The sequence below is a fragment of the Pseudophryne corroboree genome, chromosome 5 (genome assembly GCF_028390025.1).
Source record: "Pseudophryne corroboree isolate aPseCor3 chromosome 5, aPseCor3.hap2, whole genome shotgun sequence".
In the NCBI taxonomy this organism is placed as follows: Eukaryota; Metazoa; Chordata; class Amphibia; order Anura; family Myobatrachidae; genus Pseudophryne; species Pseudophryne corroboree.
The window spans coordinates 545,622,535-545,641,429 of record NC_086448.1 but is presented as its reverse complement, the minus strand read 5'-3'; the positions used below and the strand labels follow the sequence as shown (position 1 = coordinate 545,641,429).

At 44.5% G+C, this 18,895-nt stretch overlaps 1 protein-coding gene across 2 annotated transcripts in view; it reads left to right on the top strand.

The window, feature by feature from the left end:
* NUP153 (nucleoporin 153) overlaps positions 1-18,895 on the top strand; it is a 336,682-nt gene that overhangs the window by 143,269 nt on the left and 174,518 nt on the right. For both annotated transcript variants that reach the window (XM_063923224.1, XM_063923223.1), the window contains exons 6-7: positions 6,190-6,306; positions 9,155-9,196. In XM_063923224.1, coding sequence (XP_063779294.1) covers positions 6,190-6,306; positions 9,155-9,196 — 159 coding nt within the window. The remainder of the gene's footprint in view (positions 1-6,189; positions 6,307-9,154; positions 9,197-18,895) is intronic.

The window sequence follows — 18,895 nt, the reverse complement described above, 5'->3', positions numbered from 1 at the left end:
GCTACAGTGCGTCCCCTCCCATAAGGAACTGCTTTAGGACATCCCCGATGTGAATCCTTGTGGAGCCCAGTGTACCCCGCAGCAGAAACGATATTTATGGTAAGAACTTTCCATTGTTAAATCTTGCTGCAAGGTACACTGGGCTCCACAAGGCGCCCACCCTGACGTACTTAGCTTACTTGGGTTGGTATTGGCATAGCCCCTGTCACCCTCTCCTGCGGTGAGTGTGTGGTGTAATTGGTTACGAGCGGTTGTCGTCTCTGGTACTTGCTACTGCATTGGGCTGGTTAACGAAACTGAGCTCACTGGCGGGGAGGCGGGCTTATAGAGGAGGCAGTGCTGTGCATCTTGGGAACAGTCAAAAGCTTTGAGCCTGTTGGTGCCTCGGATCAAGATCCTACTGTACACCCCGATGTGGAGCTCAGTGTACCTCTCAGAAAGATTTAACAACGGTAAGTTCTTACCATAAATCTCGTTTTAATCTAGTTCAATCCTAAAAAACCCCACAGTTTTTGGGAGGAAAAAAGTGTCAACCTTTCCTCCTTCAGTGCAATTGGAGGATATTCTCTCAGAACATTGGGATCTTCCTAACAAGAGGATGTCCAGGCCCCTTTCTATCCCTTCCCGTTGTTAGATCAGTGAAAGTTGGAGACTCCCTCACCTGTCGCTGCTCCCATAGCTCAGTTGGCTAAGTCCACCTTTCTTCCTTTTACATAATGTGGCCTCCTTGAGGGATGCTACTGATGGGGAAACAAAGTGTTTTTTTTTTTTTTTCTAACGCTCTTCTCAGCCGCTGAAGCCTACATGAAAACTGTTAGCAGCAGTTTGCGTCTCCACAGCTTTGAAAAGATGTGTTGACTTCTTGTACGTAAGTCTTTTTTCCGTTGCACTGCATGTTCACCTGTCAAAGGTGGAAAATGGTAAAAAGGCAGGGGCCTATTGGGGGAGAGGTGTGTTTGAACTCATCCTTTCAGCTTGAATTTTGGCTTTGGCAGTGGTGCCCAAGAGGGCCCTCTGCCTTTGCCCTTGTAGAGCGGACACTGAATCAAATAAGGTGCAATGAATGGTGAGATCCTTTTTGGCCCTGTACTGGGTAAATTCATTGCTTTTGCATCCACCTCTAAGTCAGTTTGTGCTGTCAGCAGCTTCCAAGCCAAACCTTTTGTTCATTTCAGGATCACGTGGCATAAGTAGGGCAGCACTGATAGTATAATGGTTAGCATTACTACCTCACAACACCGAGGCCATGGGTTTCCTCCAGGTACTCCAGTTTCCTCCCACAATCCACAAATGTTGGTTAATTGGCTCCCAACAATAAAAATGATCCCTAGTGTGCATGTGTGTGTAAATTTGTTTTAGGGCAGACTAGATGGGCAAAGTGGTTCTTATCTGTCGTGAAAATTCTATGGCCCGTACGTATTAATCCTTAAAAAGTGATAAAGTACCAGCCAATCTGCTTCCTAGCTGCCATGTTACAGGATGTTTGAAAAATGAGTTAGGAGTGGATTTGTTGGTACTTTATCACTATCCCTCTCCACTTTATCACTTTTTCAGTACATGTGGGCCTATGTTTCCCAGTCCGACTCAGCAGCTGGTGCACCTGGGAGCCCTCTTGGACAACCGGCTTCAACTACGTGACTGCCGTCGCCTACTGAACAATCTGGACTGGGCAATGTTAAGAACTGCACTTTTTTTTTTTTTTTTCTTCAAAAGTTGTTTCCAAATTCCATATAAACCAGAAGATTGTTGTCCCGACTTTCCATCAGGCCAGTTACCCGCAGTCGTGTCTTGAGTACTTTGATGTGCTGCAAACTAAGGGGTCGATTCAGTTCGGCAACAGTTGAATAGCGCTGGGAGTTTGCTCCCGGCGCTATTCAATATAGCGACGACTGACCCTCAATTGTCGGGAATTCTTCTCTCATCCCCGGGGGATGAGAGAAGAAACCCAACAAAAGTGCGTCCGGCGTGAGGCTGATTCTGTCGGGAATCAGCATCGCCGCGGGTAGGTAAGTCTGAGAATGCCCGTTCTCCCGACAAAACTACCTTTTAAGTCGGCGAGAACGGGCCATCGCCGACTTAAATGGAGCTGAATTGAATAGCGTCTGGAGCAAACACCCGGCGCTATTCAACTGTTGCCGAATTGAATCGAGCCCTGAGAGCCTAGAAAAAGTTGAAAACGTAACACGTGTCGGTGGTGCTATGGCCGCTACCTGGTTTCATGAATGTCTAAATGTGCAATGAATGTACAATATGTGCAATAAGCTTGGCATATTACCGCATGGAAATATAGCAATATTGTACGGTTAGTAGGAACTATAGAACATACAGTGCTGAAGTATCCGAGTGGTCTCTGGAGGCTGATAAGAGAGCTGTTCAATTATATATTTAACTCACCAGTTTGTGAGCAGATTATGGGACACATTGATATACCATTCGTGAAACAATTCTCAGATGCTAGATGCTATGCTCTTCCTCTATACATAGTGGGCAAATGATGTATGTGTATATGTATGTATATGTATGTGTGTGTGTGTGTGTGTATGTATATATATATATATCTATCTCTATATATATATATATATATATATACACACACACACACACACACACACACACACACACACACACACACACTCTCTCAATTTTGTACATATATGAAAATGATCAGCCTGTGTATAGATCATGTGGCACATTGATATATCTGTGAAGTAAATAACAATTGTCTCATGTTATTACTGAATATTTAGTTAATTACTAGCCGAGCTCTTTTCTTAAATATAGTGACATTGCACATATATGAATAAATATTGCCGGTACTACAGAGTTATCAGTGAATTAATTTCAGAGTTATGATAAATTAAAATCTAATCTTTAATAAGCATAAGCAGTGAGTATTACAATTCAGCTCCGATAGTGAATGTACTGAGTGATCCATAGTGAATGTACTGAGTGACTCCATTAAATAACATTTGTATCAATCAATTGCAATAGCAACAGACATTTTTTTTGTTGAACAGGTGGTACGCTAAATACATAAATACTCAAAGGTTACAGAGAAGCACATTAAGGGATTCTATCTAGTTGCTACATTTGTACCACTTAATTTGTACCAATAATAGATAGTTAACACTGAATAAGTGTATACGCTGAGGAATTTACTCAATGTTTGGATTAACAAATTTATTATAATATTCATAGTAATATTCAACCTAGAGTAAATATAGAGAACACTGATTGCTGTACTGTTATATTATATATACCTAATATAAGGAAATGCAGACAGTGGAAGTCCTACACTTGGTTGGCATCAACTTGTGCTGGATAATATAATGCAATGGAGTGCTTGCAATAGGTGAAGCTGAACAATCTAATAGACTGAATATTGTGGCATTTATTTCATTGTATTAAAATAATTATCTGTTTTACATGTGATTAAATTCATGTTTCTTTTGACTGAAATATAGAATTCTTATTAAATTAATGTAGATTGGCACATAGTATCGCTGGTGGCAATTTAAATTGATTTATAATATTGCTGGTGTTCGAATTTAAAATGTGTTCCCTAAGAGACTGATGTATGGACTCAAACCTGTAGCAATACATTCAAATTATATGACAAAGACCAGAAGCAGATAGCGAGCCTTGATAATATCACTTTATTAATATTCATTCACTGTATATGGTTATATTGTATTTTTATTTTGTGGTTGAACATCTTTTAACTAATATAATAAAGGTTAATTTTTAATTATCTCATGTGCGCCATCAAAGAGACATCCTTTTTCTTTTATCCTCTCTGGTGCAAACTGCGCATTTATGAGGTCTAAGGATTTCTGCCTTTCAGACTTTGTCCTTTTATTCGGTGGTCAAGAGGGGTTGGCCTACCTACAAACAAAACCATTGCTCATTGTATACAGGAAGTAATCTCCCATACATATTCCTTGGCAGGTATCCTGGTTTCTCAATTAGTTGCCACCCTCTCTACTCGGTTGGGTACTCCTGGGTTGCTCGGCGTGGGGCTTTGGCAAGCAGATTTGTGAGAGCCACCACTTGGTCCACAGCGCACACTTTTTCATTGATTTTTTTTTTTATTTTTTTAAATGTTTTGACTACTTTCTACTGATGCTTGTATTGGGCATATGGTCCTCTGTGCAGCTCATGAGCATTCCATCCCTTAGTAGACCGCTTTGGGGCATCCTCTCTTTTCCTCTCCCTCTTAGTCTTTGCTAAGTGAAAACTCCCTGGCCTGTGCAGGGGGCAGGGTATGTGGGAGGAGCTTGGGCTGCTCTAAAAAGTTAACCTTTTTTAGTGCCGAGCCTATTTGAGCACTGGTTATACCCCCTAGTCTTCTACAGTATCCACTATAGCGTTGTAGAAACAGATTTGTCTGGTAGGAACTAAAATCTTGTTTTCTCCTACATCCATGGGGGACACTGAAGTTGACCCCAGGTACATCCCAAAGCTGTCCACTGAGGGAGCGAACGCTCCTGAGCTGCTCGGAGGACCTTTTTTTATTACTTACCAATTTAAAAAATTGCCACACTATTTTCTTACAATTTATCTCCAAACCATCTATCTGCTGGATTCTGGTACATTAATCAAAAATTAAGAACGATTCTGATCTGGCCATGGTCGGGTGCATCCATATAATAATTTGGTATGCTCTTATCCTTTCTCAACACACGTTTTGTCATTTATGTTTGCCTGGCATAGCCAAATCACTTGTACAAAACTGTGTGTAACCTAGTGGTAGCATGTATACCAGTGGTTCCCAAACTGTGTGCCTAGGCACCCTGGTGTGCCACGGGGCTCTTGCAGGGGTGCCTTGGGTTGGTAGACCAGATCAAATCAAATCATTAATAGTCAAAGTGATAGGCAAAACTAGTGTCTGACAATCATAAAACTTGTGGACAATTAGAAACAAAATTGTACACCACCACATAACTGACCCTAAGGATGCCAGGTAGACACAATTTACTAAATTTAATATTTTTTTCCAAAATTATGAATAAATAACTTTATCCTAGGGGTGCCGTGAAAAAAAAATGCTAATATTCTAGTGTGCCGTGATTCAGGAAAGTTTGGGAACCACTGATGTATACTACAAAAAGCATGGGAGATGGTATAGAACCCTGTGAAATTCCGTGTTGCACTGGTGACGACTTTAATCCAGAAGAAACTAGGTGACCTAACATTTAGAAATTATTTGAACCAGCTAAGGAATGTCATCCAGTCCACAAACTTTTTAGGTGCTGAATCAGAATCCCATGGTACACTGTTTCAAAAGCTGCAGAGAGATCCCGAAGGATTACCATTGCACAGGCATTTTGCCATCAGAAGATCATTAAGCACACATTCCAGGGCTGTTTCAGTGCATTGCATTTTTCTGAATCTTGACTGGCATTGATCATACATTTCATGGGTTGACAGGCTGGTTTCTAGTTCAGTTGCAATCACTTTCTCAAACTTTCCTAGAAATGGAACTTTCCTAGAAATGATACTGGTCTGTAATTTTTCATGCAGTCTGGATCTAAATTAGGAGATTTGAGGTTGTGTGTACTTTCTGTTTTTAAGAAGGGTAACAAATTTATTTTTTGTTCCGGAAAAATGCCTGTCTGCAAAGAGCATTGAACCATTTTTGCAAATGCATTTCCAATTATGCATATACATGCTATTACAAGCTTTGTTAAAGCAGGGTCCAGGTCACAGATGGTGGGACTCCAAAATTTGGGTAATTTCAGCAATATTTTTACATCCATTTTGTCCAAAGCTGGTCCATGAAGACAGGTGGCATACATTGGCAGGCTTGAAAATTTGGCACTCTTGATAGCACTGAGGATTCAAGGCTGGATGGGGAAGACTTGCATTTCTGTAGCTTCCAATACGTTCACCATAAAATTGTTTGTCGTCACAAACTATTCATTTTGGAGATAATAGAAAATGATCTGTACTCTGAGGTAGTTATTGACCAGTGCTTTTTTTATTTTATTTTTTTATTTTATTTTTATTTGGCTTATGGTACTGGCTTTGGGTGGGAGGTGCATGTTGAAGTTCAAAATTTAATAAATCTGTGTAACAACATTTTTGTTATAATGTTCCTGCTGTTTTTAAGAATAACTGTTTTGTTTATACTACATTATTATTCTATTCTTGTAAACTACATGGCTGTCGACTTTGTGTTCCTTGCAGGCCCCAGTAAGAAGACAAGTGAAAGCGAAACCAGCAAACTCTCAGTCCTATGGTGTAACAAGCTCTACTGCACGGCGTATCCTGCAGTCTTTAGAGAAGATGTCAAGCCCCTTGTCGGTAAATTTACATATGACTAAACATTTTAAATCACTGACTTTTTTTTGTTTTTTTTTGTTTAAATGACTTGTATTTTATTGATTTTTGAAAGACATACAAACAAGTAAACACATTTAAAAAAAAAAAAAGAACCGTGCAGTTCTTGAACTAAATAAACATTAAAGAATCTCATGTACGGATGTGCAAAAATGAAGATTACGTCATACAGTCTGATAGAACATTGCCAAACATCAAATAGCATAGCAGATATAGAGATTGGCAGAGCAGCACATTTTGTGTACATGGGTAGATCGGCAAATGCTAGAAGCGAGGACACACAATAGTAACCAATACCCTACAAGGAGGCCAGGGAATCAAGGGAATATCTTTTTCACCCAAAGTCCCCATAAATTATCATATTTACCCAGACATTTGCATTTAGCATACATAAAACGCTTGTGAGAACGTAGTGTTAACAAGCTCCAGCCATGCTGTAAAGGCGGGAGGATCTCACGCCATCCAGGTAGGTGAGACACAAACACGTGCCAGAGTAAGTAAATTATTAAGATACAGTTTAAGAGGACCACTGGGAGAGTTCTCCAAATCCAGCCCAAAGATACATATGCGGGGGTCATAATAGGGAACTGAATAACCGTATCACGGATACAATTCATCACCTCCTCCCAGTAGGCAGAAACACGTGGACAAAGCCAAAGCAGATACCAGAAACCAGCATCTAAGGCCTTACATTTAGGACAAGCGTTGGATGTTTAGTCCACCTATGCGAAACAGCCTACCTGGAGTCCTATAAATTCTCTATACTATAGAGCTGGATTTGTTGGAATCTAGCATATGCCATATCGGTTCTAGGAGAGCTAAGTATGAATTCCCAGTCTTCATCGTCTAGAGAGCACCCATGTCAGACACCCAATTATCTCGCAGGTGGCCCTAAGCTACCACGTCCAGAAGATGAGGAGAAGAGAGCCGACAGTCTTACGCTCAGGCATATTATGAACCAGCGCATTAAAGGGAGAGTCAGACTAATGTGGAGTAGTTTTACCCAACTGTGTGGACAAGGAATGTCGAAGCTGTAAGTAACGATAAAAGTAATGTCTAGGAACACCATATGTGGCTCAAAAAGTATTAAAAATTGTGGAGGACACCCTGATACAGTTGTCCTATGGCTGACACACCAAAAGCGTTCCATCCCGAGCACTGTCACACAACCAGACCACAGAAATATATATATATATATATATATATATATATATATATATATATATAAAATAGATAGGGGGACACACACGCACTATATAATATGAACTGTGGCTGGACAATCATTTTTACAAGGTTCACCCAACCCGTTGCTCCCTTTATCAGTATCTACCAGATGCGCGACCTTTCTTGCAAACGCACAATTTGTTAAATTCAAGCCAATAAAATCAGCTGGAGAGTGAGAAATCTGAATGCCAGGATACTTAAATTGGGAACACCATTTCCAGGTGAAATCATAAGGGGGGGAGAGCTGCAGGGTAGATAAAAAAATCATTGACATTTAGGGGTATATTCAATTGCAGTCGAAAACTGCAGTCTGACGAAAAGACGGCAGTTTTCGACTTTTTAAGGTCGAATCCTGATTCGACCTATTCAAAGCTTTTCGACAAGTCGAGGCATTCGACTTGTCGAAAAGCACGTGGATCGGCGGAATAGCTGCTGATCCACGTGTTGATGTCGAAAACGGGGCCAAATCCGACAGGGTTTGGCCCCGTATTCGACCATCTCAATCCGACATCAAAATGATGTCGGAATGAGATGTACCCAGAGGGAGGGGGGGTGGAGAGCTGCAGGGAGACTGGGGGACAGCCGGCGGGCATAAAGGGAGATCAGTGCTACAGTAGCGCTGCAGATGGATGTCACTCACCCACCCGACCTCACGGCAGCTTCCACACTGCTCGAGCACGCTACTGGAGCCGGGTGGAAGCTGCCATAGCGCTGCCGGCTCCGTAGCGCTGATCTCCTCATGCTGCCGCCAGCTGTTCCCCCGCAGCTCGCCCCCCTCTCCTCCTAGGTCCCATCTAAATTCGACTTGAAAAAGTCGAATTTTAGATGGGATTGAATAGGGGTTGTCGGATCCATTCCGACAAATACATGTCGGAATGGATCCGACTTTAATTGAATATGCCCCTTAATGTGTGAAATGTAACTAAGTATTGTATAATTTTCATGAGATTGGCTATGTTTGCACATGGTTCTACAACTCAACCTAGAATTTGTTCATAAACCAGAACTAGGGGTCTATACATGAAGCAGTGAAAAGTGAGCCAGTGGAGAAGTTGCCCATGGCAACCAATCAGCTGCTCTGTATAATTTTATAGTATGCAAATTATGAATGTTACCTCAATACTGATTGGCTGCCATGGGCAACTTCTCCACTGGCCCACTTCTCCACACTTTTCACTGCTTCATGAATAGACCCCCTAGTGTTTTTTAGGGTTATGCGAATGCAGATGTCTCTTATCCAGAAGTTTGTTTGAGGTTTTTGCTATGCATGCTATCCCACAGTACAGGACATTCTCTTCCGGCATGCCTGGTGCCAAGTGCTAAAACAATGCATTCCTAAATGTGACTGGCTATTGTCTTATCCGATATAAGTAGAAAGCTGTTTTATAATGTGTTTTTTTAATAAAGTCAACTTTGATTAAAAAAATATGTAAAGATACCAGATGCTTACATTTTGATTTTATGCTTTTAAATGTTGCATTGCAAACGCATGTTTATCTAGCCAGTCTGTGATCATGTAATATTTTAAAATCATTCAGTCTGTAGCATCATGTATTTCATATTATGTAAGCCTCTGTTTTAATTTTAGGATGCCAGGAGAATACCATCGATTTCCACTCCTGTATCATTGGTGAGTGTGTTTTTGCTCTGTCTAAAGATATGTCCCCTATCGTCTTGGCTGCTAGCCATGGCAAATGCGAGCTGTTTGCCGCAACAAATGTGTCCACCGGTGCACTGCGCATGCTGCAAACGGGTCGCAGGTAGGCATGGCTAGTTGTAACCCGTTCATGGGTCATATGAGGAAGGGCCTATCTGTATCTTAAATATATATATTTATATATACATATGTTTTTTGTTTTTTTTTTGTTATATTTAGTTCAGTAGTTGAATTTCTCTAATGGTATTATGTACAGATGTTTGAAAAGACAATACAAATGTACAAGGAGAGACAAACCAATTTATTCAGGTGCTACTTGTAACCGGTTAATTTGCAGTTTGTTGAAGGCTGTATTGCTGTTTCCAACCACGGAGTAGGAAAAAAATGAATAGACCAGCACAGGAAATTTGGTCTATCTGCTGTACAAGGGGTGTACAATAAGTTTCTGGATGCACAAATGTACGATTTACAAACAAAATGAACATTACATTTTTTGTTTTCTAAGTATTTGCCAGATCAGTCAATGCAAAGCTGCATGTGCTCAAAAAACTTGAAGCAGTTGGCCGAGTCTGAAGCAGATATGTCTTCTGTGTGCTGGATGAAGGTCTCCACTGCTGCTTCTGGTGACTCAAAATAAATCCCACGCATCTTGTGCTTGATTTGTGGGAACATGAAGGGGCTCAGGTCTGGAATGTATGGTAGATGACCAAGCTCCTGGATGCATCCATTTCCTTTGCGTTGTGTATTTAGCTACCCAGTTGTGAACGAGGCAGCATCCGAGTCCAGCAGTTTGTAGTCAGATGTTTTCCCTGATTACATTGGGATTGTGGTGCATTATTTATGTTAATGAGCTACTGATAACATCGAAGCAATATAAAATGTGACAAACATTGGTAAAATCTAAGTTTCTCTAACGTCCTAGTGGATGCTGGGGACTCCGTAAGGACCATGGGGAATAGACTGGCTCCGCAGGAGACATGGGCACTTAAAGAAAGAATTTAGATACTGGTGTGCTCTGGCTCCTCCCTCTATGTCCCTCCTCCAGACCTCAGTTTGAATCTGTGCCCGGACGAGCTGGGTGCTGTTCAGTGAGCTCTCCTGAGCTTGCTGTAAGAAAGTATTTTGTTAGGTTTTTTATTTTCAGGGAGCTCTTCTGGCAACAGACTCCCTGCATCGTGGGACAGAGGGGAGAGAAACAGCCCTACTCTCTGCAGATAGGTCCTGCTTCTTAGGCTACTGGACACCATTAGCTCCAGAGGGATCGTACACAGGATCTCACCCTCGTCGTCCGATCCCAGAGCCGCGCCACCGCCCCCCTCGCAGAGCCGGAAGACAGAAGCCGGGTGAGCATAAGAAGCAAGAAGACTTCGAAATCGGCGGCAGAAGACTCCAGTCTTCACTGAGGTAGCGCACAGCACTGCAGCTGTGCGCCATTGCTCCCACAGCATACCCACATACTCCGGTCACTGTAAGGTTGCAGGGCGCAGGGGGGGGGGGGGGGCGCCCTGGGCAGCAATTAAGACCTCTTGGCAAATGTTTTGCATATATATATATATATATATATATATATATATATATATATATATATATATATATATTTCTCTATCGTCCTAGTGGATGCTGGGGTTCCTGAAAGGACCATGGGGGATAGCGGCTCCGCAGGAGACAGGGCACAAAAATAAAGCTTTCCGATCAGGTGGTGTGCACTGGCTCCTCCCCCTATGACCCTCCTCCAAGCCAGTTAGATTTTTGTGCCCGGCCGAGAAGGGTGCAATCTAGGTGGCTCTCCTAAAGAGCTGCTTAGAAAAGTTTAGCTTAGGTTTTTTATTTTACAGTGAGTCCTGCTGGCAACAGGATCACTGCAACAAGGGACTTAGGGGAGAAGAAGTGAACTCACCTGCGTGCAGGATGGATTGGCTTCTTGGCTACTGGACATCAGCTCCAGAGGGACGATCACAGGTACAGCCTGGATGGTCACCGGAGCCTTGCCGCCGGCCCCCTTGCAGATGCTGAAGTAAGAAGAGGTCCAGAATCGGCGGCAGAAGACTCCTCAGTCTTCTAAAGGTAGCGCACAGCACTGCAGCTGTGCGCCATTTTCCTCTCAGCACACTTCACACGGCAGTCACTGAGGGTGCAGGGCGCTGGGAGGGGGGCGCCCTGGGAGGCAAATGAATACCTATTTTGGCTAAAAATACCTCACATATAGCCTCCGGAGGCTATATGGAGATATTTAACCCCTGCCAGAATCCGTTAAGAGCGGGAGACGAGGCCGCCGAAAAAGGGGCGGGGCCTATCTCCTCAGCACACAGCGCCATTTTCCCTCACAGAAAGGCTGGAGGGAAGGCTCCCAGGCTCTCCCCTGCACTGCACTACAGAAACAGGGTTAAAACAGAGGGGGGGCACTAATTTGGCGTTAGAAATATATAAAAAAGATGCTATAAGGGAAAACACTTATATAAGGTTGTCCCTATATAATTATAGCGTTTTTGGTGTGTGCTGGTAAACTCTCCCTCTGTCTCTCCAAAGGGCTAGTGGGTCCTGTCCTCTATCAGAGCATTCCCTGTGTGTGTGCTGTGTGTCGGTACGTGTGTGTCGACATGTATGAGGACGATGTTGGTGAGGAGGCGGAGCAATTGCCTGTAATGGTGATGTCACTCTCTAGGGAGTCGACACCGGAATGGATGGCTTATTTAGGGAATTACGTGATAATGTCAACACGCTGCAAGGTCGGTTGACGACATGAGACGGCCGACAAACAATTAGTACCGGTCCAGACGTCTCAAAAACACCGTCAGGGGTTTTAAAACGCCCGTTTACTTTAGTCGGTCGACACAGACACAGACAGGGACACTGAATCCAGTGTCGACGGTGAATAAACAAACGTATTCCTTATTAGGGCCACACGTTAAAGGCAATGAAGGAGGTGTTACATATTTCTGATACTACAAGTACCACAAAAGAGGGTATTATGTGGGAGGTGAAAAAACTACCGTAGTTTTTCCTGAATCAGATAAATTAAATAAAGTGTGTGATGATGCGTGGGTTCCCCCCGATAGAAAATTATGGGCGGTATACCCTTTACCGCCAGAAGTTAGGGCGCGTTGGGAAACACCCCTTAGGGTGGATAAGGCGCTCACACGCTTATCAAAACTAGTGGCGGTACCGTCTATAGATAGGGCCGTCCTCAAGGACCAGCTGACAGGAGGCTGGAAAATATCATAAAAAGTATATACACACATACTGGTGTTATACTGCGACCAGCGATCGCCTCAGCCTGGATGTGCAGAGCTGGGGTGGCTTGGTCGGATTCCCTGACTAAAAATATTGATACCCTTGACAGGGACAGTATTTTATTGACTATAGAGCATTTAAAGGATGCATTTCTATATATGCGAGATGCACAGAGGGATATTTGCACTCTGGCATCAAGAGTAAATGCGATGTCCATATCTGCCAGAAGATGTTATGGACACGACAGTGGTCAGGTGATGCAGATTCCAAACGGCACAAAGGTGTATTGCCGTATAAAGGAAGAGGAGTTATTTGGGGTCGGTCCATCGGACCTGGTGGCCACGGCAACTGCTGGAAAATCCGCCGTTTTTACCCTAAGTCACATCTCTGCAGAAAAGACAGTCTTTTCAGCCTCAGTCCTTTCGTCCCTATAAGATCATATCTGCCCAGGGATAGAGGAAAGGGAAGAAGACTGCAGCAGGCAGCCCATTCCCAGGAACAGAAGCGTTCCACCGCTTCTGACAAGTTCTCAGCATGGCGCTGAGACCGTACAGGACCCCTGGATCCTACAAGTAGTATCCCAGGGGTACAGATTGGAATGTCGAGACGTTTCCCCTTCGCAGGCTCCTGAAGTCTGTTTTACCAAGGTCTCCCTCCGACAAGGAGGCAGTATGGGAAAAAATTCACAAGCTGTATTCCCAGCAGGTGATAATTAAATTACCCCTCCTACTACAAGAAAAGGGGTATTATTCCACACTATATTGTGGTACTGAAGCCAGAAGGCTAGGTGAGACTTATTCTAAAAAAATTTTTGAACACTTACAAAGGTTCAAATCAAGATGGAGTCACTCAGAGCAGTGATAACGAACCAGGAAGAAGGGGACTATATAGTGTCCCGGGACATCAGGGATGCTTACCTCTATGTCCCAAATTTGCCCTTCTCACTAAGGGTACCTCAGGTTCGTGGTGCAGAACTGTCACCATCAGTTTCAGACGCTGCCGTTTGGATTGTCCACGGCACCCCGGGTCTTTACCAAGGTAATGGCCGAAATGATGATTCTTCTTCGAAGAAAAGGCGTCTTAATTATCCCTTACTTGGACGATCTCCTGATAAGGGCATAGTCCAGGGAACAGTTGGAGGTCGGAGTAGCACTATCTCGGATACTGCTACAACAGCACGGGTGGATTCTAAATATTCCAAAATCGCAGCTGATCCCGACGACACGTCTGCTGTGCCTAGGGATGATTCTGGACACAGTCCAGAAAAAGGTGTTTCTCCCGGAAGAGAAAGCCAGGGAGTTATCCGAGCTAGTCAGGAACCTCCTAAAAACAGTGCATCATTGCACAAGGGTCCTGGTAAAAATGGTGGCTTCCTACGAAGCAATTCCATTCGGCAGATTTCACGCAAGAACTTTTCAGTGGGCTCTGCTGGACAAATGGTCCGGATCGCATCTTCAGATGCATCAGCGGATAACCCTATATCCAAGGACAGGGGTGTCTCTCCTGTGGTGGTTATAGAGTGCTCATCTTCTAGAGGGCCGCAGATTCGGCATTCAGGATTGGATGCTGGTGACCACGGAGCCCAGCCCGAGAGGCTGGGGAGCAGTCACACAAGGAAAAAATTTCCAGGGAGTGTGATCAAGTCTGGAGACTTTTCTCCACATAAATATACTGGAGCTAAGGGTAAATTTATAATGCTCTAAGCTTAGCAAGACCTCTGCTTCAAGGTCAGCCGGTATTGATCCAGTGGGAAAAACATCACGGCAGTCGCCCACGTAAACAGACAGGGCGACACAAGAAGCAGGAGGGCAATGGCAAAAACTGCAAGGACTTTTCGCTGGGCGGAAAATCATGTGATAGCACTGTCAGCAGTGTTTCATCCCGGGAATGGAAACTGGGAAGCAGACTTCCTCAGCAGGCACGACCTCCACCCGGGAGAGTGGAAACTTCATCGGGAAGTTTTTTCCACATGATTGTAAACCGTTGGGAAATACCAAAGGTGGACATGATGGCGTCCCGTCTGAACAAAAAACGGGACAGGTATTGCGCCAGGTCAAGAGACCCTCAGGCAATAGCTGTGGACGTTCTGGTAACACCGTGGGTGTACCAGTCGGTGTATGTGTTCCCTCCTCTGCTTCTCATACCTAAGGTGCTGAGAATTATAAGACGTAGAGGAGTAAGAACTATACTCATGGCTCCGGATTGGCCAAGAAGGACTTGGTACCCGGAACTTCAAGAGATGCTTACAGAGGTCTTATGGCCTCTGCCGCTAAGAAGGGACTTGCTTCAGCAAGTACCATGTCTGTTCCAAGACTTACCGCAGCTGCGTTTGTCGGCATGGCGGTGGAAAGCCGGATCCTAAGGGAAAAAGGCATTCCGGAAGAGGTCATTCCTACCCTGGTCAAAGCCAGAAAGGAGGTGACCGCACAACATTATCACCACATGTGGCGAAAATATGTTGCGTGGTGTGAGGCCAGGAAGGCCCCACAAAGAAATTTCAACTCGGTCGTTTCCTGCATTTCCTGCAAACAGGAGTGTCTATGGGCCTCAAATTGGGGTCCATTAAGGTTCAAATTTCGGCCCTGTCGATTTTCTTCCAGAAAGAATTGGCTTCAGTTCCTGAAGTCCAGAAGTTTGTCGAGGGAGTATTGCATATACAACCCCCTTTTGTGCCTCCAGTGGCACTGTGGGATCTCAACGTAGTTCTGGGATTCCTCAAATCACATTGGTTTAAAACCAGTCAAATCTGTTGATTTGAAGCATCTCACATGAAAAGTGACCATGCTCTTGGCCCTGGCCTGGACCAGGCGAGTGTCAAATTGGTGTTTTTTTCTCAAAAAAGCCCATATCTGTTTGTCCATTCGGACAGGGCAGAGCTGCGGACTCGTCCCCAGTTCTCTCCCTAAGGTGGTGTCAGTGTTTCACCTGAACCAGCTTATTGTGGTGCCTTGCACCTACTAGGGACTTGAAGGACTCCAAGTTGCTAGATGTTGTCAGGGCCCTGAAAATATGTTCCAGGACGGCTGGAGTCAGGAAAACTGACTTGCTGTTATCCTGTATGCACCCAACAAACTGGGTGCTCTTGCTTCTAAGCAGACTACTGCTAGTTGGATGTGTAATACAATTCAGCTTGCACATTCTGTGGCAGGCCTGCCACAGCCAAAATATGTAAATGCCCATTCCACAAGGAAGGTGGGCTCATCTTGGGCGGCTGCCCGAGGGGTCTCGGCTTTACAACCTTGCCGAGCAGCTACTTGGTCAGGGGCAAACACGTTTGCTAAATTCTACAAATTTGATACCCTGGCTAAGGAGGACCTGGAGTTCTCTCATTCGGTGCTGCAGAGTCATCCGCACTCTCCCGCCCGTTTGGGAGCTTTGGTATAATCCCCATGGTCCTTTCAGGAACCCCAGCATCCACTAGGACGATAGAGAAAATAAGAATTTACTTACCGATAATTCTATTTCTCGGAGTCCGTAGTGGATGCTGGGCGCCCATCCCAAGTGCGGATTATCTGCAATACTTGTACATAGTTACAAAAATCGGGTTATTATTGTTGTGAGCCATCTTTTCAGAGGCTCCGCTGTTATCATACTGTTAACTGGGTTTAGATCACAAGTTGTACGGTGTGATTGGTGTGGCTGGTATGAGTCTTACCCGGGATTCAAAATTCCTCCCTTATTGTGTACGCTCGTCCGGGCACAGTACCTAACTGGCTTGGAGGAGGGTCATAGGGGGAGGAGCCAGTGCACACCACCTGATCGGAAAGCTTTACTTTTGTGCCCTGTCTCCTGCGGAGCCGCTATCCCCCATGGTCCTTTCAGGAACCCCAGCATCCACTACGGACTCCGAGAAATAGAATTATCGGTAAGTAAATTCTTATTATATATATATATATATATATATATATATATATATATATATATATATATATATATATATATATATATATATATATATATATATATATATATATATATATATATATATACATACACACACACACACACACACACACACACACACACACACACACTTGGGCACTGTATATATGTATGAGCCCCCGCCAAAATATTGTACATTAAAGCGGGACAGAAGCCCGCCGCTGAGGGGGCGGGGCTTCTTCCTCGGCACTCACCAGCGCCATTGTTTCTCCACAACTCCGCTGAGAGTAAGCTCCCCAGGCCCTCCCTGCAGATACACGGTAGAAGAGGGTAAAAAGAGAGGGGGGGCACATAATTAGGCACAAAAATCATTATAACAGCTGCTTACTGGGTTAACATTAAGTTACTGTGTTATTGCTGGGTTATATAGCGCTGGGGTGTGTGCTGGCATACTCTGTCTCTCCAAAGGGCCTTGTGGGGGAACGGTCTTCAAAAAGAGCATTCCCTGTGTGTGTGGTGTGTCGGTACGCTTGTGTCGACATGTCTGATGAAGAAGGCTATGTGGAAGCAGAGCGGGAGCAAGTGAATGTGGTGTCTCCGCCGACGGCGCCGACACCTGATTGGATGGATATGTGGAAGGTTTTAAATGATGTCAATTCCTTGCATAAAAGGTTGGATAAAGCTGAAGCCTTAGGACAGTCAGGGTCTCAGCCCGTGCCTGATCCTGTGTCGCAGAGGCCGTCAGGGTCTCAAAAGCGCCCACTATCCCAAATTGACACAGATACCGACATGGATTCTGACTCCAGTGTCGATTACAATGATGCAAAGTTACAGCCTAAATTGGCTAAATCCATCCGTTATATGATTATAGCAATTAAGGATGTGTTGCACATCACAGAGGAAACCCCAGTCCCTGACAAGAGGGTTCATATGTATGGGGGAAAAAGGCAGGTGGTGACCTTCCCCCCCCCCCTTCACACGAGCTAAATGAGTTATGTGAAAAGGCTTGGGAATCTCCAGATAAAAAACTGCAGATTTCCAAACGGATGCTTATGGCGTATCCTTTCCCGCCAACGGACAGGTTACGCTGGGAATCCTCCCCTAGGGTGGACAAAGCTTTAACACGCTTATCCAAGAGGGTAGCCCTGCCGTCACAGGATATGGCCACCCTAAAAGATGCTGCGGATAGAAAGCAAGAGGGTACCCTGAAGTCCATTTATACACATTCAGGTACCTTACTAAGGCCGGCAATTGCGTCGGCCTGGGTGTGTAGTCCTGTAGCAGCATGGATGGATACCTTATCTGAGGAACTTGATACCTTAGACAAGGATACTATATTAATGACCCTGGGGCATATAAATGACGCTGTCCTATATATGAGAGATGCTCAAAGAGACATTAGTCTACTGGGCTCTAGAATAAATGCTATGTCGATTTCTGCCAGAAGGGTCCTGTGGACTCTGCAATGGACAGGTGATGCCGACTCAAAAAGGCACATGGAGGTTTTACCTTACAAGGGTGAGGAATTGTTTGGGGAGGGTCTCTCGGACCTGGTCTCCACAGCTACTGCTGGAAAGTCAAATTTTTTGCCATATGTTTCCTCACAACCTAAGAAAGCACCGTATTACCAAATGCAGTCCTTTCAATCACAAAAAGGCAAGAAAGTCCGAGGTGCGTCCTTTCTTGCCAGAGGCAGGGGCAGAGGAAGGAAGCTGCACAACGCAGCTAGTTCCCAGGAACAAAAAGCCTCCCCGGCTTCCACTAAATCCACCGCATGACGCTGGGGCGCCACAGGCGGAGCTAGGCCCGGTGGGGGCGCGTCTCCGAAATTTCAGCCACAAGTGGGTTCACCCGCAGTTGGATCCCTGGGCAATAGAGATTGTGTCTCAGGGATACAAGCTGGAATTCGAAGAGATGCCCCCTCACCGATACCTCAAATCGGCCCTGCCAGCTTCCTCTTTAGAGAGGGAAATAGTGTTAGCTGCAATTCACAAATTGTATCTTCAACAGGTGGTGGTCAAGGTTCCCCTGCTTCAACAAGGAAAGGGTTATTATTCAACCATGTTTGTGGTACCGAAACCGGACGGTTCGGTCAGACCCATATTGAATTTAAAATCCCTGAACATATACCTGAAAAGGTTCAAGTTCAAGATGGAATCGCTCAGAGCGGTCATCGCAAGCCTGGAAGGGGGGGATTTTATGGTGTCTCTGGACATAAAGGATGCATACCTTCATGTCCCCATTTATCCACCTCATCAGGCGTACCTCAGATTTGTGGTACAGGATTGTCATTACCAATTTCAGACGTTGCCGTTTGGTCTCTCCACGGCACCGAGAATATTTACTAAGGCAATAGCGGAAATGATGGTACTCCTGCTGAAGCAGGGGGTCCCAATTATCCCATACTTGGACGATCTCCTCATAAAAGCGAGGTCAAGAGAGCAGTTGCTGATCAGCGTAGCGCGCTCTCTGGAAGTGTTACACAGACCAGAAGAGGGTTTATCTCCCGATGGAGAAGGCTCAGGAACTCATGACACTAGTCAGAAACCTATTAAAACC